Here is a 23,469-nt window from a genome sequence, read left to right as displayed (position 1 = left end):
CCGATACAGTCATCAATGTAACGGAGGAAGAGGTGGGGTTTAGGGCCGGTGTAGGTACGGAAGAGGGATTGTTCCACGTAACCTACAAAGAGACAGGCGTAGCTTGGGCCCATGCGGGTACCCATGGCTACCCCCTTTGTCTGTAGGAAGTGGGAGGAATTGAAAGAGAAGTTGTTGAGTGTGAGGACGAGTTCGGCTAAGCGGATGAGGGTGTCAGTGGAGGGGGACTGGTCGGGCTTGCGGGACAGGAAGAAGCGGAGGGCCTTAAGGCCATCTGCATGGGGAATGCAGGTGTAGAGGGACTGGACGTCCATGGTAAAGATGAGGTGTTGGGGACCGGGGAATTGGAAGTTCTGGAGGAGGTGGAGGGCGTGGGTGGTGTCACGGACATAGGTAGGGAGTTCCTGGACCAAGGGGGAGAAAATGGAGTCGAGATAGTTGGAGATCAGTTCGGTGGGGCAGGAGCAGGCGGAGACAATGGGTCGACCAGGGCATTCAGGTTTGTGGATTTTGGGAAGGAGATAGAAGCGGGCAGTGCGAGGTTGGGGAACGATGAGGTTGGAGGCCGTGGGTGGGAGGTCACCTGACGTGATGAGGTTGTGGATGGTTTGCGAGATGATGGTTTGGTGCTCAGGGGTGGGGTCATGATCAAGGGGGCGGTAGGAGGAGGTGTCGGAGAGTTGGCGTCCGGCCTCGGCGATGTAGAGGTCAGTGCGTCATTCTTCTCTTGAAGGTGCTCCCTTCCTGAAGAGGTGGTGTAGGCTATTATGGGTGGGTGAGTGTGTATAAGTGTGGAAACTTTGATCTACACCCCAGGAGCAGACCATTTGTTCTTGAGGGGTCTTTTAAGAACAATTCTTGTTACCAAATTTGTGTATTATAAATTTTGCTTGAGTTGTTTTTTGTTTCTTTTGTAGGTTGAGCAAATTAGAAAGGACATCCGGGACTTTAAAGCAAAGAGTGGAGTTGACAAAGTGATTGTTTTGTGGACAGCAAATACTGAGCGTTTTTGTGATGTCATACCTGGTGTAAATGACACAGCAGAAAATCTCATGAAAACAATTGAGGTGATATGCCACATCCTTGGAGCAATTTGTCAAATAGATAAATATCTGTCCTGTCCCAAAAAAAGATATACATCAAATTTTGACCATCTTGCCACCCAGCTGGTAATCATGTCCTATGAAATACAAACTTATAACTTTGATCCTAATGGTTTAACTTTCTTGACCTATTCCATTGCAGTTTGGTATGGAGATATCACCATCATCAATGTTTGCTGTGGCTAGCATTTTGGAAGGCTGTGCCTACATCAATGGATCTCCACAGAACACCTTTGTGCCAGGAGTAGTTGATCTTGCTATTAAACGTAAAGTGTTTATTGGTGGCGATGACTTCAAATCTGGACAGACGAAGATGAAATCTGTGCTAGTAGATTTCTTAGTCAGTGCTGGTCTGAAGGTGAGAAACTCAAGTTTGTCAAGCATCTGTAGAATTTTGTACTGAGTTTAGAATATATTAAATCTGATCCCTGGCTGGCACTGAATTGACTGTTCTTGAGCAGGCAGAATTTTTTTTGGTACTCTTGGAATTAAACTGTTGCCCTTTCCCAGCCTGGAGTGGTTGGTAAATGTGTTTAGTGAAGGCAGGATATGGCATGGTCTATTACTACTGTGACAGTATGGAAGGAGAAGATGCCATTGGCTCACAATGCTTACAGAACTGTGGCCCAAGAGTCAGTTTCTCCTTTCTTTTTTTAAAAAAAAAAAAAAAAAAAATTCAAAGTTTGAAAGCAGGGCAATTAACCCAGATGTTGATGACTAGTGATGACTTTTTAAAATTCTGGAATCTTAGCTGTGGAAAATAAATTGTTTGAGCCGTGACTATTGAAGAACCTGATTTTAAAACTAAATCTTGCACTTCTAGTCTCATTAAAACTATTTTATAGTTTGTCATTACAGGAGCATTTACGGTTCAGACCATTGGAGGTTTGAAGTTTCACTTAGATTGTCCAATTATTTCATCTGCTTAGAGGCCCTTTTTTAGCGTGGTGTCAAAATATGTAGTTTCTGTAATTAACTATGGCAAGCTGCTTAAAATAGTAGGTTGCTTGCAGCCAGCTTCTTTGCTTGCCAGTTTATGCTGTGCTCATTGCAACAACTAATTTGTGGAAGATAATGGCCCAAGAAATAATATCATGTTATTGAGGAGTTGAGATTTAAAGGCTGACTCCTTAACGTGAAAGGACTAAGTAATGCTGTACATTTCCTTCCTCTCCTTGCAGACTGTCTCAATTGTCAGTTATAATCACTTGGGCAACAACGATGGGAAGAATCTGTCTGCACCAGAGCAGTTCCGATCAAAAGAGATCTCAAAGAGTAATGTAGTGGATGACATGGTTCAATCTAATCCCATTTTATACAAACCATCTGAGAAACCAGATCATTGTGTAAGTACTGGAGAGAGGGGCTTACTTTTGCAAATTTGTACCAAGTCAGACTTGAATAATCTGTATCAGGCTGTTTACACAGTTGAATTGAAAAGTTTGCATGCCTTGCATATTGCTTTACTAAGGCAGAATCTTTTTGTATCACAATTCATGTATTGGTCCCTATTATTTTGTGATGACCATTGCAATTTCATCTGACTTCTCCAAACATGGCTATTATATTGTAGTTGGGCTCTTCAGGGTTCAGGATCTTGCTGATACTTGTTAATTAAATCTGCATGTGATTTATGGCTGTTTACTCATGAACCTCAGAAATAGCAACATTTCAAACCATCTTCAGTGAAGCTGCTTGAGGACAGTTCCAGATCTATTGATGCTCAGCTTAGATGAGACTCCTTGTATATATTTTTTATCAATGGCTATGGGCTAGTCAGATATGGTTTGAGAAGTATGAAACTCTGGGATGTGAGGTCCTAAATGTAGACTCATTGGGTATTATGGTGAATTCACACAAATGCTTCAAATGATACATTGAATACAAAGCATATCTTTTGTGGGGAAAAGCTTTGAATTTAATAGTTTTCAAAATATACCATAGGGAATTCTGGAAAACTCTGAAGAATGGTGAGAATGTGGAATTCTGCCTTGGGCTGTTTTAAAGCAGAATGGATACGTTTGAGGGGTGGTTGGATGTTTTTGAGGATTATGATGGATTTGGTTGCAGTGCAGCATTAATACCAGTATCCTGATTGGGGTTGTATCACCCTGGCTATCCTATGTTAACTGGATTAGAAAGTAATAAACTGGAAGAGTTGATGAAACATGCTATAGTGTTAAATGTCTCTTTTTACTCATGTCCTTTGATTTGTGCTTGCTTTAGGTTGTAATTAAGTATGTTCCATATGTTGGAGATAGTAAGCGGGCTATGGATGAATATACGTCAGAAATTATGATGGGTGGCACTAATACCATTGTCCTACACAACACCTGTGAGGTATGTGCCAAATTTCAGTTCCATATTGGTGAATATTAAGATATTTAGGAGTGAGCTTGGAGCAGGATTATGTGAACATTAAAGGGATGGGCAAAGAGTGAATGAGAAGTATTGTAATATTTTTATAACACCAGAGATGCTTAGTTGTTTCATTTTGTTCAATTATCTGTTAATCGTGCATTTGATGCTTGATCTTTCTTTTTAAAGTTTAAGTAACATTTCCACACAATGGCAACGTTATACTTTATTTGAGCAGCAAAATGCCCTGTACAAAAAATACAGGAGAAAAAGAACGAGGAATAGAGCTTCAAACTGAATTGCAGGAGGTCAGCTGGCCTATGTCTAATTTACTATTCAGCTGTTGCAGTATACGCTAATCCTAAATTCTGCTCACTACTCATTTTACTATGTGAGTGTGTTTTATATGTCTCTAAATTGAACTGTATTTTATTTGATGCACTCTCTCTTTGTACTCTAATCCAGGCCTTTAAGGCATTTTTAATGCCAATCTAATATCTGCATCTTTGTTCATATTTTTTTCATTTAAATTAGGCTGTTTGCTGGCATCCACAGCTGTGCATATATGCTAATCTGGAAGTGCTCGTATGCACAATTCCAGATCCTGTACATCATTGTGAAAATTTATGTATGACTTCATCTGGGATCCATTTATGGATGGGGGTTGTGGGAAGGAGAAAAAGAGGGAAAGAGTGAGGACCTGTTTTCCTGTCTCTGCCTAGACCATTATATGCATGTGTGAATTTGTGATACATAATGCACATGTAAATATAGCAATTAAATTATGGGCCCCCTCTGCTGTTTCTCCAATATGTCTTGCATTAACTATGTACTGTTTCAATCCAGAAAGCAGTTCTTGTCTTTTTTTTTATTTCTTTCTAACTGTAGACTGTCCTCTTGTGACTACAGTGAATTTTTCTTTTAATAGATGTGTATTACTACTAAAGTTTTTAATACAATGGATATTATATCTGCTGGGTTATTGCATTTAGCCCTTTCCTTCAAATATTTCAGTTAGTGAAGTGGAGTTTCCTTTTGTCATTGAATATTTTAGAAATTAGCAAATCCTGAATTCTGTTATTCTTGGAAACCTAGTCTACAAGGTGATTGATCTTTCTTTTGAAGTTTTTAGTGTAATTTCAGTTGGCACAGATATCAAGGCCTGAATGGCCTAATCCTGCACCTATTTTCTATCTTTCTCCAAACACCTGCAGTATTCTGGGATGTGCATTGTGTGTTCAGTGATACTTCTAATTACCTAACTCCAGTTCTGACTCTACTTTTGTGTCTTGAGTAAAAGACAATTCCTTCTGGTCCTGTTTTCTGCTGCTGCTCTTTTAGGTTTGGAAAAATCTATATTTGAGACCCTATATGATTTGAGTTAGATATGAACGATTGTAGGACCTCTCTATTGAACAGATTATACATGCACTTCTGACAATGGGTGACTGAACTTGAGGTTAATTCTGTTTCTCCCTCTACAGATGCTGCCAGACCTGTTGAGTTTCTGCAGCACAATGTTGCAGATTTCCAGCTTCATGTTTTTATACAAAGACTCATAATCAATAAATACTTTTTCTCTAACTTAATAATTTTTGTCTCTTGCTCTGATTTTATATATCTATTAAATGGAGTACCTACTAAAGCAACCTCTGTTGAAACATTCATTCTTTTTCTAGGATTCCTTGCTGGCTAGTCCTCTTATTCTGGACCTTGTGATCCTGACTGAACTGTGCCAAAGGATAACATTCAAAACAGAATTGGATCTAGAATTCCAAACATTCCATAGTGTCCTCTCCATCCTCAGCTACCTCTGCAAAGCTCCATTGGTTCCAGATGGAAGTCCAATTGTCAACTCTCTTTTCAGACAAAGGACTTGCATTGAAAATATTCTGAGGTAATGCACTGTACCACTCCAGTAAAGCTTGTAGGGACAGTAATTGAGGGGATTGAAAAATGGAGTGATGAATTTAGGATGCAAAGGTCATCTATCCCTTGCATTATTTCCTTAGAAATAAAGCTGGCATATCAATCAATTAAATTAATAGCTGTAACAAATGATTCATCACCTTGCTCAGTGTTGTGTCTGAACATTATGGAGGTCAATGTCCCAATATCTACATTGTGTGCAAACTGTAGGTGGATCTGCTGTATTTGGTACAGCACTAGTAGTGGTTAGTCAGTAGCATTGTCTAAATTGACTGGTCACCAATATAACCATGGTTTGTTTTCTCTTTTTTTTAGGGCTTGTTTGGCTCTTCCTCCTCAAAACCATATGTTACTGGAACACAAGATGCAAAGGAGCTTTATGACTGACGGTTATGTAGCTCAACCTATACCTTGCATAAATGAGAAACTCAATATCCTGAGCAAGAACCACATTTTAAACGGTCACACCAATGGATATGTTCACTAAATTTTCAACTTTTTATTACTGGTAGATGATGGTGTAGTAATATAGTTGAAACTCAGGGTTACTTGTTGGATTTTGATCTCCCAAGATATTCTGGATATGAATATTCTTGTTTAATCTGTCAAACGTTATATTGAAAGTTTGTTGCACTTCACCTGTTTGTTGTCTAATAGCAATGCTGGAAATGACTTTTATCAACTGTTGCAAAGCTAGATATTAAACTGTCCAGAATGTTTTAAGTAGTTCTTTGTTTTGCAAGTATTGATAATCTTGTTAGTGATAAGTGGGCAACTTACTCCCTGCTTAGAGCATTGACCTGTAACCAGATGTTGGAACTTGAAAATAAAACTTTTGATCTTCATCATCAAATGATGTCCATTTTGATTTTTGTTTTTGCTTTTTTGTTTGGTTAGTCAGAGTTGTGATTGTAAGTGGATGTTCTGAGAGCCACCCTGCGGCAGTTTCTCCATAATCCCTCATTGTTAAACCCATCTATCTTGAATAAGATAGATTTGATTTCTTTACATGCAACCTGATGCCTTGTCACCCTTTTCAAGAAAAGTCATTGAATTCCTTTTTTTTTCAGAAAATGCAAGTTGAGGCTTTTATTGTGCTTTCCACAGCCTTTCAGCATACCAAAGCGTTTTACATTGATTTGAATACTGTTGCCACAGGTGGAGAAAAATGCAGTAACCAATTTTTTTTCTTTCTTTTGCATCCTCCTTTTCTTCATTCCACCAATAGCAGCTGGATCCAAAATTCAATATTTTCTTGAAGATCTCAATCCTTTTTTTACCATGTCTTTCAAACTCTCCTTTTTCCAAAAAAAAGCCCAGGTGTGCATTTAGTCTATCTTTAACGATGTTCTATACTTACTTGTGTCTTCTGGGTTAGAATCATACAGTGCAGAAACAGACCCTTCAGTCCAACTTGACCTTGCTGAACAATGTTTCCTAAACATAACCAGGTGATGGTTACCATCTGGTTTTTAAAATGATCTGCACATTATCTGGCATTGATTTATAGTCAGTGAAAGGTCAGATGTTTGTAATTACTTCACCCAGCTATGGATTGTTTGGCTGGAAATAACTTCCTATTTAAAGCATTCTCAGTCACTGCCATGGGAAGCAGCACTAATGTCTACTGGCCTTGAGCAGAGTTTCCTCTGTATTTCTCAATGCATGCTCCCAGGGTAATGGGTTACCTTCTGCATAAAGAACAAAGAAAATTACAGCACAGGAAAAGGCCCTTTGGCCCTCCAAGCCTGCGCCGATCCAGATCCTCTATCTAAACCTGTCGCTTATTTTCCAAGGATCTGTATCCCTCTGCTCCCTGCCCATTCATATATCTGTCTGGATACATCTTAAATGACGCTATTGTGCCCACCTCTGCTGGCAACACGTTCCAGGCACCCACTACCCTCTGTGTAAAAGAACTTTCCACACATATCTCCCTTAAACTTTTCCCCTCTCACCTTGAAATCGTGACCCCTAGTAATTGAGTCCCCAACTCTTGGGGGGGGGGGGGGGGGGGGGCTTGGTGGTGGAGAAAAGCTTCTTGCTATCCACCCTGTCTATACCTCATGATTTTGTAGACCTCAATCAGGTTTCCCCCCTCAACCTATGTCTTTCTAATGTAAATAATCCTAATCTACTCGACCTCTCTTCATAGATAGCGCCCTCCATACCAGGCAACATCCTGGTGAACCTCTGCACCATCTCCAAAGCATCCACATCCTTTTGGTAATATGGCGACCAGAACTGTACGCAATATTCCAAATGTGGTCAAACCAAAGTCCTATACAACTGCAACATGACCTGCCAACTCTTGTACTCTCTAGCCCATCTGATGAATGAAAGCATGCTGTATGCCTTCTTGACCACTCTATCGACCTGCGTTGCCACCTTCAGGGTACAATGGACCTGAACACCCAGATCTCTCTATGCATCAATTTTCCCCAGGGCTTTTCCATTTACTGCATAGTTTGCTGTTGAATTGGATCTTCCAAAATGCATCACCTTGCATTTGCCTGGACTGAACTCCATCTGCCATTTCTCCGCCCAACTCTCCAAGCTATCTATATTCTGCTGCATTCTCCGGCAGTCCCCTTCACTATCTGCTACTCCACCAATCTTCATGTCATCTGCAAACTTGCTAATCAGACCATCTATACCTTCTTCCAGATCATTTATGTATATCACAAACAACTGTGGTCCCAACACAGATCCCTGTAGAACACCACTGGTCACAGTTCTCCATTTTGAGAAACTCCCTTCCACTTCAACTCTGTCTCCTTTGCCTAGCCAGTTCTCTGCATCTAGCTAGTACACCCTGTACCCCATGCGACTTCACTTTCTCCATCAGCCTACCATGGGGAACTTTATCAAACGCCTTACTGAAGTCCATGTAAATGACATCTACAGCCCTTCCCTCATCTATCAACTTTATCACTTCCTCAAAGAATTCTATCAAGTTGGTAAGACATGACTTTCCCTGCACAAAACCATGCTGCCTATCACTAATGAGCCCATTTTCTTCCAAATGTAAATAGATCCTATCCCTCAGTATCTTCTCCAGTAGCTTCCCCACCACTGCCGTCAGGCTCACTGGTCTATAATTACCTGGATTATCCTTGCTACCCTTCTTAAACAAGGGGACAACATTAGCAATTCTCCAGTCCTCCGGGACCTCACCCATGCTCAAGGATGCTGCAAAGATATCTGTTAAGGCCCCAGCTATTTCCTCTCTTGCTTCCCTCAGTAACCTGGGATAGATCCCATCCGGACCTGGGGACTTGTCCACCCTAATGCCTTTTAGAATACACAACACTTTCCCCTGCCTCCTTATTACTTCAATAGCACCCTTTTACTGTAACAAAGTGACACTTTTAAAGTTTTTCCAACTGCCTGAGTTTTGTGAGCAGTTAATTCTGAATCAGCACTTGTAGGATCAGCGTTCAGAATCACCCCTGATTTAGGGAGTATTATTACAGCCTAGGCTGGTTTTGATGATCACAAGGGTGGTGCAAACAGTCACTCACTGAGCTGGGCCTAGGTGTGTGTGTGTGTATATTCAAGGCTCTGGTGTGGAGTTTGAAACTTCAACTTTCTCAAAGGTGTGAGTGCTCTGAGTTGAGCAATCGCTGAGAGATGGTTTTTCCTGATGTTGCTCTTTATGTGCTTTTTGAAAGCAGCAACTTATGTCAAAGGCACATTTTTAATGCAGGAGAGGAGCAAGTATCATTGAAAGACCTTTTCTATAAGCATCCAAGAATCTGTACAAAAGTTAAATTATTGACTGTTCCCTCACGACTTCTTTAGTTTATTGTTTCAATATATCGTGTCTCATCCTCTCTAATTGCTTCTGCCTCTGGGGCACTATATATGTCTAATCCTACATAACTATTGTACTGGGATTTGATTTATTGTTTTCACATGTATTAAGATAGTGAAAAGCATCATTTAGCATAGCCAAACAAATCATTATCTTTACATTAGTACATCTGGTAGTAACAATGCAGAATATGGTGTTGCAGCTACAGAGAAGGTGTAGAGAAAGAGCAACTCCAGTATATGAAATGTCTGTTCATAAGTCTAATAACAGGGGAAAAGTTGGTATGTGTTTGCAAACTTTTGCATCTTCTGTCTGATGGATGATGTTGGAGTATATCTGGGGTGGAGGAGGAATCTCATTATGTTAGTTACTTTCCTGAAGCAGCAGGAAGTGTAGATGAAACTAATGGAAGGAAGGCTGATTTTTGTGATGGACTGGACTGTGTTCACGACTCTAATTTCTTGCGATCTTGGTCGGAGCAGTTGCCACACCAGGCTGTGATGCATCCGGGTAGGAGGCTATGGTGCATCTCTTTTTTTTAAGAAAGATTGGTAAGACTCATTTGTGGATATCCTGAATTTCTTTAGACTTTTGAGGAAGTAGAGGTGTTTGTATGCCTTGGCAGTAGCTTTGTGGATGGACTAGGATAGATCTTTGGTGATAATTACTCTTAGCAACTTTGAAGCTCTTGACTACCTCCACCTCAACATCATTGCAGGCATGGCCGTGTCCTTGACTCTGCTTGCTGAAGTCCATGACAAGTTCCTTTGTTTTGCTGACATTGAGGGGAAGATTTTGTCTTTACACCATGCTGCTAAGCTGTCTGTCTCCTTCGTATGCTGTGATAACAAGGTGTAGAGCTGGATGAACACAGCAGGCCAAGCAGCATCAGAGGAGTAGGAAAGCTGACGTTTCGGGCCTAGACCCTTCTTCAGAAATGCTTTCTGAAGAAAGGTCTAGGCCCGAAACGTCAGCTTTCCTGCTCCTCTGATGCTGCTTGGCCTGCTGTGTTCATCCAGCTCTACACCTTGTTATCTCAGATTCTCCAGCATCTGCAGTTTCTACTATCTCCTTCGTATGCTGTCTTGACATTGTGATCCGATCCATAAGAGGGGTATCAGCAAATTTCTAAGAGTTGAACTTGGTTACACAGTCATGAGTGAATAAGGAGGATAGTAAAAGGCTGTGTATGCAGCCTTGCAGGCACTGGTGTTAAGGATTATTATGGAGGAGGTGTTGTCAGTCCTTGCTAAACAATGGACCATGCCTCATCACTGTTAATTTGAAAGCATTACCTAAATTTTTCTCTCTAAAGCAGGAAGAGATCTTCCCAGTCTTTGTGCTGCTTCCCCACTTCCTTGTCCTCTGAGACTGACACTGTAGTGGTCATGGCAAGGAATGACATGATTGAGCAGATGAGTGAAAGGTAGGACTGGATGGGCTGTTATGGACTGAGGTGGAATTGGGAGCATGGGTTAATAAGGTTGTGGAGAGTAGACTGGGATGAGTATAGATACGCAACCAAGTTGGAATGAATGGATGCTAGGGGCTCATCTAGAGAAAGACTGCTATCATTTTAATGAATTGTGTGACCTGTTTTGCCTGTTTGAAAGAAAGCTACATTTTGAATAAGAAATGAGTCTATGACATTTATTGATGCAGTTTAATATGCAACTGATCATCCAAAGAATCTTTACAATATATAGAGAACACAGGTGACTGTATACTACATAGATTGACTGGCAAACCGTGGTCCATGGGATTGGGATCAGCAAACTGTCTTGGGCAGGAGTCAACTTTTGTGTTCGATACTGTCAGGATGTAACGTATAGTTTAATACAGTTATACATCAGTTGGTGGACAGCAGAAATTTGGGGCTGTACAGTGTTATAACATTTAAAACAGATATATCAAATAAAATATCAGAATGTGACTGAGGTCTTTTGTGTCAAGTGGCGGACTTTGTATCTTCCATAGTCATGATACAAAAGTTTGAGTGATCTTGTCTGAGGAGCACCCTACATATTTTCCCTAACACTTGTCTGTTTGGGGTACATGGATATTGGGCTTCCAGCAGTAACTCGCCACATATTTCACATTGAATCTAGAAAGGAGGATTAGAAATTTACTGTGATATCATTTGTGATCATGTATGTCCTGCAGCTTGATTTCTGTCTCCACCTTAACACTCTCACAACTACTGTATAGTGATCAATGGGGCAGGGGTTTGGGGGTCTGGTGGGAATCCCTGGCTGATTTAAAGCATCTCCTTCTCCCTTGACCTTTTGTGTTGAAGCAAGCTGAAGCAGTCCAATGTATCCAGCAATTACAGCTCTATGATCCCTTTGTGCTAGTTACACTCTGGGCCTTTGTCTTAGTAACACTTCGGGAGTGTGTTCACGCTGGAGCCCGCTCATTCAAGATATGAGGGATGGTTTCTCAGTGCAATATTCACTCAGCACCATTGCTTGTTAATGTATTATCGATATGCAACACTCCCATCACCTCTTAGTAACCTCACTTGGCCAGGTAGACAGACAACGGTATTACCACTGCAACATGTGCTCTGGGTGTGGGAGAACGTGAGGCAGACCTTTCCAGGACTGAAATTCCAACTACTGCAGTATCAGAGCCTGAGAACTGGCCAATCAAATGTGAAAACAGCAACCAATTGCATTTAGGGGAGCTTGAAGGTAGGACTTGAATTTCAGCACACATTGGACAGTGTTTGCCCAGCTTTCAGAGGAGAAAGACATGTGATGTGCAAGAGGGACTGCAAATGCTTGAGCGGAAACGTGAGAACTTAATTGTTTCAAGTGTGTGAAAACTTGCACACAAGTTGGAGAGCCAGGGGGAGAAACAGTGAGAGAGAACAACAATTTCTAAGACTGGATGACAGCCCTGAGTGCAGACCAAGGAACTGATGATCAGTAGTTGATCTGATCCCTTTGGCAGAATGCTGCATTAAATAGTGAAAAGTCTGAAAAATAATTCAGAAGTGTGATCAGCTTCATTCACAAGAATTAGATTAGAAGTAACTGTCACATGAGGGGATTAGAGGAAGAATTAACTTCCATTAGATGTAATATCAATTCATTGGCAAGTTTCTGTTATCTGGCATAATCTGAGGAAACTGTTGTCTTCTCTGGGAAAATGGTCAGTTTTGGGAAACCAGACATAGGAGAAACACGGATCATCCAAGTAGAAATACCTAGTAGTGCACAATCTCTCATCACTTCATCCGATTCTTCAAAGGTTTTCCTTTTAACTCTGCATGATTTGAAATTAATTGTCCTTTTCCTACTTTGACCATGTGACCTTTTAGTGGAAGCATCCCTGAATTAACAATTTACTCACACTCCTGTACAACTCAATGAAGCCCTGCAATAACCTCCTTCCAAGGTCAAAAGGTTAGGTTTCCCCTTGCAATGGACTTGTGTTATTAATCAAAGTCATTGGCTACAATGTCAGGCTGCTCTGTATCACACAGTGTTGTGTCTTTGATAGATTTTAAAGATCCCAAGGACTCAGCACAAGAGAAGATCGTTCTCTCAGTGCCCTGTCCAACACTATCAATTCAGCCAATACCAGCACACTACTTGTTATCCCCTTGCTATTGCAAGAGCCTGTTACATACAGGTAAACAGACTGAATGCACTTTGCGATTTAATAGTTGGGCCCAGTCAGTGTCAGTGAGCTGAGCAAATACAGGCCCCACCCATAGGCATCATTGAGCTGGAGGGAAAAATAATCAGCTCATTAGCTGTCAGTACAATTCCCCCCACCAACCTCACCAATCCACCTTCTTTAAAAGGTCGCCACTTTGGTATCACTGAGTTGCAGGAAGGATGGTGTGGTTTGATCAAACATCGCTTAGCAGCTGAAATATTCACACAGTATCCTTGCTCAAGGCTGGTCAATCTTGTTTCTTTGTTGTCTGAATGGACATACCTTTGATACAAAAAACATCTTAAGACAGCAAAATGTCTGATCATGCTGCACTGTTCTTTCACTCTGTCACCCTCCTCCTTTGGTCCTTGCCCCCATCCATCCCCCTGGTGGGTAAGGTGACCTCTTCAGTTCCTCCAGAAAACCTCAGGGCTCCATAAGCAGCTTGTCCCAATGTAATCCCTGAGGATTCACCACCACCTTGGAGTCTGGTCTTTGTCCATTAAATATGATTTATTTTGAATGGGACTGGCCTCCCATGTGAATATGATCTTTTCATTTCCGGCTGGGTTGCATGATGACTGGTGAGGGGGTTTTGAGGATTCAGTCACACGCTCATTGTCATCCTGGGAGAGTACTGCAAAATGAAAGCACAGCACATGAAAGGTTATCACAGAGGAGGCTATTCAGCCCACTGAACACAAACCAGCCTTTGAAAGAGTTGCCCAATTATTTCCACTTCCCTCTTATTCTGTAGCCCTCCAATTTTTTTTTCCATTTTCAGATACCAAGAGACCACCCTCAAAAGTTGATGCAAGAGAAGGTCGTCAATGAAATGTATGACTGGTAGTTTCATCCAGCAACATTGACCGAGGCTGGGAGAGTTTGTATTAATTCGATGAAAACAGCCATAAGAGGGAGGGGTGAGAGAGCTGTAGCCAACTTACACTTTCATTTTGGAATGGGTTTAAAAAGTTTCCTGCCAGCTCGCCATCATCACGAGGTGTTTCCGGGGGATTGCTCATCCCAGTCATATTGTTTGGTGAATTCTAAAATGACAAGGATGAGGAGCATTGATCATTGATGTACTAACATCCAAGGAGTTGTGATAATTCATTCACAAGGTTCACAGTATTACCACACCCCTAGCCCCTAACCTTTCCATCAAATACCACCCCTCTTAATCTCCATAGTAAACTCCATGTGTACATGAAAAAACAAGAAGAATTAATCCAGCATGATTCCAAACTAACATTAGGAACTGATACAGGAAACTGAAAACATGGCAGCAAGCAGGCACTAGATGGAGACTGAATATGAGTTTGACACATGCTTTTAAATGTACGTCTGTCACAGAGTCATACAGCATGGAAACAGGCCCTTTGGTCCAACCAGTCGATGCTGAACATAATCCCCAACTAAACTAGTCCCACTTGCCTGTTCCTGGCCCATATCCCTCCAAGCTGTTCCTATTCATGTACTTATCCAAGTGTCTTTTAAACATAGTAATTGTATCCGCATCCACCACTTCCTCAGCAAGTTCATTCCACATGCAAATCACCTCTGTGTAAATAAAATTGCCCCTTGTCTTTTTTAAATCTCTCGCCTCTCACCTTAAAAATATACCCCCAGTCTTGAAATCCCCCAACCTAGGGAAAAGACATCTACCATTAACCCTATCTACACTCTCATGATTTTATAAACCTCTATAAGGTCACCTCTCAATTCACTGATCAATTCACTGCTGCCTGTGCTTACTTGCAGACAGATCAAGATTCGGGGGTCTTTATGGCACAGATATGACAGAAACACTCTCTCTGACTGGTCGTTGTTTCAAACCGAGCTCCCAGCTGAGCCTGAGGAGTGCTACAGCCCAACTTCTGGTGCAAATGTGGATCCTGGGGCTGTAACCTGCCTCATACAGACAGGAAAGCCTGTAATCAAAGCTGAGGTTCCCAGTACAGTGCTGAAGGAATGCTGCACTGTCTACAATGTTGTTTTTGGATGCAGCACATTGGCCTGCTCGGATGGGAACAAAGGATCCTATGGCTATTATTTTGAAGAAGATCTTGGGGGATTTCCTGGTGATCTGGATATTTATCCTTCAACCCACATCACTAAATATGGCACCACTAATCATTATCACTATCATTATTTCTACGTACAAATTTTGCCAAAGTTTCCACACACAGCATTTATTGCCCATCCCTAGTTGCCCCTTGAATGTGGTGATGAGCTGCCTTCTTGAACCGCTGCAGTCCATGTGCTGTAGGTTGACCCACAATGTCCTTAGGGAGGGAATTCCAGGTTTCTGACCCAGTGACACTGAAGGAACGATGATTTATTTCCAAGTCAGAATGATGAATGGCTTGGATGGGAACTTGCAGGGGGTGGTGTTTGCATGCATCTGCTTCCCTTGTCCCTCTAAATGGTAGAGGTCTGTCTGGAACACACTTTCCAAGGACACTCTGAATTTCTGCAGTGAATCTTGTAGATGGTACACACTGCTGATACTGGGCATCGGTGGTAGAGGGAGTTGATATTTGTGGATGTGGTGTCTATCAAGCAGGCTGCTTTGTCCTGGATGGTGTCAAACTTCTTGAGTGTTGTTGGAGCTGCACTCATCCAGGCAAGTGGGGAGTATTTCATCACACTCCTGACTTGAGCCTTGTAAATGGTAGACAGGCTTTGGGAAGTCAGGAACTGAGTTACTTGCTGCAGTATTGCTAGCTTCTGACCTGCTGCTGTAACCACAGAATTTATATGGGTGGTCCAGTTGAGTTTCTGGTCAGTGGTAAACCCTAGGATGTTGATAGTGGAGAACTCAGCAATGATAATTCCATTGAACGTCAAAGGGAGACAGTTAGATTCTCTCTTCTTGGAAATGATCAATGCCTGGCACTTGTGTTGCATGAATGTTACTTGCCACTTGCCAGCCCAAGCCTGGATATTGTTCAGATCTTGCTATATTTGGACATGGACTGTTTCAGTTCTGAGGAGTTTTGAGTAGTGATGAAGCAGCCGAAGATGGTTGTGCCTCAGACACTATCCTGAGGAACTCCTGCAGAGATAGCCTGGAGCTGAGAAGACCGACCACCAACAATCATAACCACCTTTCCTTGTGCCAGGTATGACTCCAACCAGTGGAGAACTTTCCCCTGATTCCTGGGGGGGATCTGTTAACGCTCCCTGACTCCATTATATCAACAGCAGACATCCCAAGAATGAATGAAAGAAAATGTTGAGGTGAAGTGTGGCAGAAGGAGGCTGGTGTCAATGTAGGATAGGTCAGTTGTGTCGAATGGACTGCTGTAGACTCAATAAAATAACAGGCCAGAGAAATAAACAACCCAGGAGCTGCAGCAGCTTTGAACTTACCTTTGACAACCCATCCATATCAGCAGTACCTGCAAAAGATAAAGTGACAATCAGACACCTATAGGCCTACTGCAGACCTGAAGAACCCTCTCCATAGGGGCTGCTAGACAGGCTGAATTTCTCCAGCATTCTCTGTCTTTGTTAAAGATTACTATACTTCAGGTCCAGGGTTGAATTACTCTGTGTTACCCAAGATGCAGAGTTTGATCACCTCCTGTTAAAAAGTTAGGATAAGAAATTAGTGCGGGAACAGGTCAAGTTCGCTCGACATTGAAGATGGTTATGGCCAATCTTCTCCATTTCCCTTGATTCCCTGAGTGGCGAAAATTCTGTCCATATCAACATTAAGCATATTCACTAATTACAGCATCCCCTTCACTCTGGGGTAAAGAATTTCAAAGACTCATCACCTGGTGGGTGAAAGGATTTCCCTCCATCTCAGTCAGAAATGATCAGCTCCTTCTCCTGAGACTGTCCTCCCAGCCATGGGAAATAAACTGTCAGAGTCGATCCTATTGAGATCCTTCTTAATTTTTCCATTTCCTGAAGTGGTAATGTTGTGGTAATGTCACGAGCAACCAGAGAACCCCAGGTTCATGTCCTGGGGACAAGGGTTCGAACCCCAACCCAGCAGTTAGTGAAGTCAAAATTCAATAAAAATCTAATGATAACCATGTGACCACTGTCAGTTGTAAAAACTCATCTGGTTCAATAATGCATTCCTACACCCCACTGAATTATCAATGTTTACACATTCAACACTTTTTTAGACAGTTAAATGTATCAGTGATTACATTGAAGACACAGCAATGTTGATCTTTATGGTAGTAAATGCTAATGGCTCTTCATAGTTCTATTAAGAAAACTGACATTTCATTTAGAAAGAAAAATGCATCTTACTTATTGCTGAATGTTTATACCTGTTTCCAGGGGGGAGAATGATTTCTATCCTGCCTTTCTCAAAAAAGGATTATAAATTCATTCAGACAGAGAAACCAAGGTACACCATCATAAAGTCTGTATTACTCCAGGTTAAGGTGTGTATGACTCTGTGTTTCTGCAGGCTAAGTCTGTATAACTCTATGTGACTCCATGCCACATGGTGTTACCTAGTGTCCCGTTCATATGATGAGGCTCCATGCCTGCCATTCCAGCCAATGAACCCTCAGCTCCTGGACCCATCTGGAACTGAACGAGAAAAGGTTTGATTAGATGATGAGAATGGGAAACCTGAGGCTGATCTTGTTCACACTCTGAGCCACTGCAAGTTGCCTGTCATTGCAATATTAGATCTTACAGCATTCACTCATTGACCAGTGTGTTCAGTTGGACACTGTCTCACCTCTCAGCTATTGAGCCCTTCAGTTACACTGCAACTTGGTGTGGTACTGTGGGATGATGATAACTGTCCCCAAATCACTGTTTAATCCCTGAAGTCCTGGGGCCAGTATTTACTTTCCAATAAACATCACAGAAACAGATTCTCTGGTTATTATCATATTACTGTTTGTAGGATCTAGCTGACACATTTCCTACAGCAATTACACTGAAGGGAATTTCTTCAAATCTTAACAAAGTGGATGATTGCAATTTCATTCTTCCTCCTGACTACAATTTGCATTTGTGTAGCACCTTTAATGTCATAAATGTCCCAAAGTGCTTCCCAAGAGGATTATTAAGTAATATTTGATACCTAGTAACAGAAAGGGATGCTATTTGGGTGATTAAGAACTTTCAAAGACTGTCTTACAGGAGAAGCAACTGGTGGAGAGATTTGGGGAGGAAATTCCAGGCAGGTGTAGGTGAGGCCACAAATGGCTCAGCAACGAAAATCTGTGCTGGATCAGTGTAGGGAGGGATGTGGGTGCCAGAGGAGGTTACCTAGATAGGGAGGGGTTTAGGGGCTGGAGGAGGTTAGAGAGATAGGGAGGGGGGTTAGGGGCCGGAGGAGGTTAGAGAGATAGGGAGAGGGTTAGGGGCCGGAGGAGGTTAGAGAGATAGGGAGGGGGGTTAGGGGCTGGAGGAGGTTAGAGAGATAGGGAGGGGGTTAGGGGCCGGAGGAGGTTAGAGAGATAGGGAGGGGGTGTAGAGGCTAGAGGAGGTTACAGAGATAGGGAGGGGGTGTAGGGGCTGGAGAAGGTTACAGAGATAGGGAGGGAGTGTAGGGGCTGGAGAAGGTTACAGAAATAGGGAGGGGTGTAGGGCTGGAGGAGGTTACAGAGATAGGGAGGAGCATAGCGACTGGAGAAGGCTACTGAGATATAGAGGGTGTATTGGAGCTGGAGGAGGGTATAGGGCCATGGAGTGATAAGTCCACAGAATGATTGCTAACTGGGATTTAGAATACACAGGATTTTGAATGAGCTGAGGATTACAGAGGGTAACAGTTGGGAAACCAGGCAGGAGTACCCTGGAATAGTCAAGTGCAGAGATACCAATATCGTGGTGAGTATTTCTACAGGCAATTAGTCAAGAGCTGAGTGGAGATTTACTGGTTGGGAGTATGTTCCCTCGTCCTGATCTTTGCTGGTTACAGTCTCATTGGTGTCAAATGCAAAGGCAGTCAGCGAAAGTCAGCAGAATATTTAACTGCAGCGTGCATCATAGCCAAACCTGTCCTGAGACTGGAAAGTTCATCAGGAGCAGGAGGCCAGGCTAACAAAACCAGCCTCCGCATCTCACCTTAATCCAGAGGTACTGAGGCCAACAACAAACAGCTGAGGAAAAGATTTATGTGGCCTTATGATCCAATTAAACCATTTGGCAGCTGTACCCCGGCTCGACCCGTCACTGGCACAGACTTACACTGGAACGGCTGCCTGCTGCTCCCAAGGGCGCAATCATCGTGTACATGTTCTCACTGGAGTTTGTGGAGTCTACCAAGAAAACAACAGAAGCTGCAGGTGAATGGAAACAGGTCACAACGGAGGTGAAACAGTGACACTTGTCAGAATTTTGAAAAATGGATGTTCAACATGATTTCATTTGTATGTTGTGCTTGATCCCCTGTTAGCGGTAGCGTTCCCTGAGCAGTGCCAACACCTCTAGGTCCAAATGCAGCTGAGACCAGTGGGTTAATAGTGCCCCATGACCCTTCCTCCCCAGCTGAAAGGGAAACAGCTTTACACTGTCTTTGTGTCAACCCGCACAAACATCAGGCAAACTCAGTGAAAACCTGAAATCTCACCTACAGCCACAGACTGAGAAGGGAAATGTTAGTGTGGTGCAGACTTTACTCTGTATCTAACCCCGTGCTGTCCCTGTCCTGGGAGTGTTTGGTGGGGACAGTGTGGAGGGAGCTTTACTCTGTATCTAACCCTGTGCTGTCCCTGTCCTGGGAGTGTTTGATGGGGACAGTGTAGAGGAAGCTTTATATTATAAACACTGTTTGCCTCCCCACCACCCCAATGTAATTCTCCCATTCCCACTGTGCTCTCTCTCACTCTCTGGCTACAATGATCATTGGAAACAGGCCTCTTACCTGCTGGGCTGGGAATGATTGATGTTCCTGGCAGGCCACTGCTGGGGGCTCCCTGAGAGAGGAAATGTCACATTATTCCAAAAAGACTCATAGAGTCATCGAGATATAGAACTGTACAGCATGGAAGCAGACCCTTCGATCCAACTCGTCCATGTCTACCAGGTATCCTAAATTAATCTCATCCCATTTGCCAGCATTTGACCCACATCCCTCTAAACCCTTCCTATTCATGTACACATCCAGATGCCTTTTAAATGTTATAATTGTACCAGCCTCCACCACTTCCTCTGGCAGCTCATTCCATACACGCACCACCCTCTGCATGAAAAAGTTGCCCCTCAGATCCCTTTTAAATATTTCCCCTCTCACCTTAAAGCTATGCTCTCTAATTTTGGACTGCCCTACCCTGGGAGAAAGACCTTGGCTATTCATCCTATCCATGCCCCCTCATAACTTTATAAACCTCCATAAGGTCACCCCTCAGCCTCTGACGCTCCAGGGAAAATAGCCCCAGCCTATTCAGCCTCTCCCTATAGCTCAAACCCTCCAACCCTGGCAACATCTTTGTAAATCTTTTCTAAACCTTTTCTAGTTTCACAACATCCAACCTATTACAGGGAGACCAGAATTGAATGCAGTATTTCAACAGGGGCCTAACCAATGTCCTGTACAGCTGTAACATGACCTCCCAACTCCTATACTCAATGCACTGACCAATAAAGGCAAGAATACCAAATGCCTTCTTCATCACCCTGTCTACCTGGGGCTCGACTCGAAAGAGACCCAGAGCTGGAAAGCAGGTGACAGTGCTTTGTGGGTGGGTGGGGATGGTGTGTCCAATCAGATGAATGGGGGTGGAGGGCATGGCTGCAGGTTTTATCGGGGGGGAGCAGTGTCTGGGACACGGTTTGTGTGGCTGGACAGTGAGGGGAAAAGGGGGTTCAGGAGTTAGGAGGGAGGGGGAAAGGGAAGGAGAGGGGGACAGGGAGGGGAGAGAGGAAAGGGGAGAGGCAGAGGGAGGGAGGAGAGGGATAGGGAGAGGGGAGAGGACGAGCAAGAGGAAGAGGGAGATAGGGGAGGGAGAGGAGGAGGGAAAGGGAGGGGGAGAGGGATGGGCAGAGGGAGAGGGAGGGGGAGAGGGGAGAGGGGAGAGGGATGGGGAGAGGGACAGGGAAGGGAAGAGGAAGAAAGAGATGGGAGAGAGAGGGGGATGGGGAGAGGGAGAGGGAAGGGGAGAGGAAGGAGGGGGAGAGAGGGGGGAGAGGGATGGGGAGAGGGAGATAAAGTGGGAGAGAGAGTGGGAGAGGGAGAGGGGAGAGAGAGGGGAGGGGGAGGGGAGGAGCGGGGATGAGGGAGATGGAGAGGGAGAAGGAGGGTGAGGGGGAGAGGGGAGAGGGAAGGAGAGAGGGATGGCTGGATGGGAGGGGAGAGGACAAGGGAGGGAGAGGAATAGGGAGAGGGGTGGAGGGAAGATGGACAGGGAGAGGGGAGGGGGCAGGAGAGGGAGAAGGAGGGTGAGGCGGAGAAGGAGAGGGGAGAGAGAAGGGGAGAGCGAGAGGTGGAGGGGCAGGGAGAGGCAGAGGGGAGGGGAGAAGGGAGTGAAAGGGATAGGGAGAGGGAGGGGAGGTGGAGAGAGAGATGGGTGAGAGGGCGAGGGAGAGGAAAGGGGAGTGAGAGATGGGAGGGAAAGGGGGCGAGGGGAGAGAGGGATGGGGAGAGGGAGGGGGAGAGGGAGAAGGAGAGGGAGGTGGCAAGGGGAGAGGAAGAGGGGAGAGGCACGGGAGAGGGGATGGATAGGGAGGGGGAAAGGGTGAGGGAGGGTGAGAAGGAGTGGGGAGGCAAGAGGGGGAGGGGAGAGAGAGGGAAGGGGAGAGGGAGAGGGGAGGGGAGAGGGAGAGGGGAGGAGAGACGAGAGGAAGAGGGACAGGGATGGTTAGAGGGGAGGGGAGAGGGAGAGGAGAAGGAGAAGGAGAGAGAGAGAGAGGGGAGAGGGAGATGGAAAGGGGAGGGAAGAGGGAGAGGGAGGGGGGGAGGATGTTGGGAGTGGGAGAATGAGGATGAGGGAGCGGTAGGGAAGATGGAGAGAGGAGGGAGAGGGGGAAGGACAGAGAGAGGGGGAGGGAGGGTTACGGCTGTCTGTGGTGAGGTGGGGAGGGAGATGTGGGAGGAAGCGGGATGCAGGGACCTGGCCTCCATCCTAGCAGTGGAGGGCAGGGGAGGATGAATGGAGGAGAGTGGGGAAAGGAGGTGTTGATTTGGGGTATGTTTGAAATCGGGTTGATCGACTCACCACATAGCTGCCTGGTGATGATGAGGAGTATGGAATCTAGGGCAGAGAAAGAGAAATTATTAATGTTCGATCATTCTTAGTAACAGGTCAGTCCAGGAGAACAGCCAAAGTGTGTAATCTCAAATATTATCCACATCCTGAACGCTCATCTGCTATTTTTTAGTGTGAGGCTGGAGGCAATTGGTAAAAAATATAACTGTGTGAATAAATCCACCGATTGTTAACTGGTTGGAGACACTTGGAACGGTCCCTGTGCAGTTAAATATTTATTTCCTGTCTGAGCAGGTGCTGTTGGCTCGCCCATTACTCACAGAGCTTGTGTTCACTGGGTTTGGCCAGGAGCGTCCTCCTCCTCCCCCTGGAGCCCTGCAAAATAAACACAACCGAGTTACAGAGATCACAGGTAATCCCAGAGCATACCACAGCTCAACTCACCAGTTCCAGACCACAGGAGATCCACACTGTGAGAGGATTCACACTGAGAAGGGATCCACAGTGACAGGGGATCCACACCAGGATGGGATCCATTCCGAGAGAGGAGATCCACACTGAGACAGGATCCACACAGTGACAGGGGATCTGCACTGTTAGAGGGGATCCATTCTGCGATAGGGGATCCTCTCTGAGGGGATCCACAGTGATGGGATCCACCATAAGGTTCCCTCTCTCTCAGTCACAACTTTTCCATCCTCCTCCTCCATCTCAGAGCTCTCTCCCTCAAACCCCTCTCTTCCTTGTTACAAAGCACCAAAACCCCAAGTTTGTTTTCATCTTCCCTGCCAACAACAAAAGACTAAAACTAACAATGTGGTCACAGCCATATTTCTATTTGTGGGATCTCACTGTGCACAAACTTTGAGCCATGATTCCCAGGTTATGATAGTGATGACACTTTCAAAAGGACTTTTTTGGCCATGAAGTGCTTTGGAATATTCCAAGGTTGTGAAAGGTGCTATAGGAATGCAAGTTATTACATTTTCTCTTGGCTTTCGCATTAGAACCAAGTAACACTTGCATCACATCAAGAGACCATTGGACCCATCATGACTGGGATAGCTCTTTATAATCCAAAACAAAATAAATGAGATTGCACTCTGTATTAGGAATGGTCTCAAAAAGGAGGATGGATCAATTTCATCAAGATTATTTGCTGGAGGAGCAATGAGAGTGGGTACGTGATCAGTAATCAATAACCCGAGGGCAGGATCCTTTTCAATCTGTGCACTGGGTTATTGTTGTCAGGAACGGGTTGCCGGAAAGGGTATGGAAGTCTGGGCTTCCTCAGCGCTGACCCTCTGACAGTGCAGCGCTCCCTCAGCACCTACCCTCCGACAGTGCGGCACTCCCTCAGCACTGACCCTCCAACAGTGCGGCACTCCCTCAGCACTGACCCTCCAACAGTGCGGCGCTCCCTCAGCACTGACCCTCCGACAGTGCGGCACTC

The 23,469-nt window shown here is 44.1% G+C and overlaps 2 protein-coding genes across 3 annotated transcripts in view; one reads left to right on the top strand and one right to left on the bottom strand.

The window, feature by feature from the left end:
- The window catches only part of LOC109918612 (inositol-3-phosphate synthase 1-B), a 22,974-nt gene extending 16,731 nt beyond the window's left edge, over positions 1-6,243 (top strand). For both annotated transcript variants that reach the window (XM_048614140.1, XM_048614141.1), the window contains 6 exons: positions 918-1,067; positions 1,246-1,461; positions 2,285-2,449; positions 3,330-3,443; positions 5,141-5,358; positions 5,706-6,243. In XM_048614140.1, coding sequence (XP_048470097.1) covers positions 918-1,067; positions 1,246-1,461; positions 2,285-2,449; positions 3,330-3,443; positions 5,141-5,358; positions 5,706-5,877 — 1,035 coding nt within the window. In that variant the 3' untranslated portion in view covers positions 5,878-6,243. The remainder of the gene's footprint in view (positions 1-917; positions 1,068-1,245; positions 1,462-2,284; positions 2,450-3,329; positions 3,444-5,140; positions 5,359-5,705) is intronic.
- Positions 6,244-10,843: 4,600 nt separating this feature from the next.
- ssbp4 (single stranded DNA binding protein 4) overlaps positions 10,844-23,469 on the bottom strand; it is a 23,877-nt gene continuing 11,251 nt past the window's right edge. The window contains exons 8-15 of the mRNA XM_048613951.1: positions 22,337-22,391; positions 22,026-22,061; positions 19,736-19,787; positions 19,060-19,130; positions 17,364-17,442; positions 16,255-16,283; positions 13,824-13,925; positions 10,844-13,513 (exon numbers count right to left, since the gene is read on the bottom strand). Of these exons, the coding sequence (XP_048469908.1) occupies positions 13,484-13,513; positions 13,824-13,925; positions 16,255-16,283; positions 17,364-17,442; positions 19,060-19,130; positions 19,736-19,787; positions 22,026-22,061; positions 22,337-22,391 (454 nt within the window). The 3' untranslated portion in view covers positions 10,844-13,483. The remainder of the gene's footprint in view (positions 13,514-13,823; positions 13,926-16,254; positions 16,284-17,363; positions 17,443-19,059; positions 19,131-19,735; positions 19,788-22,025; positions 22,062-22,336; positions 22,392-23,469) is intronic.

The sequence above is a fragment of the Rhincodon typus genome, chromosome 29 (assembly GCF_021869965.1).
Source record: "Rhincodon typus isolate 14 chromosome 29, sRhiTyp1.1, whole genome shotgun sequence".
Lineage (NCBI taxonomy): Eukaryota > Metazoa > Chordata > Chondrichthyes > Orectolobiformes > Rhincodontidae > Rhincodon > Rhincodon typus.
The sequence above is the reverse complement of the archived record's forward strand: the minus strand, read 5'-3'. Positions and strand labels throughout refer to the sequence as shown.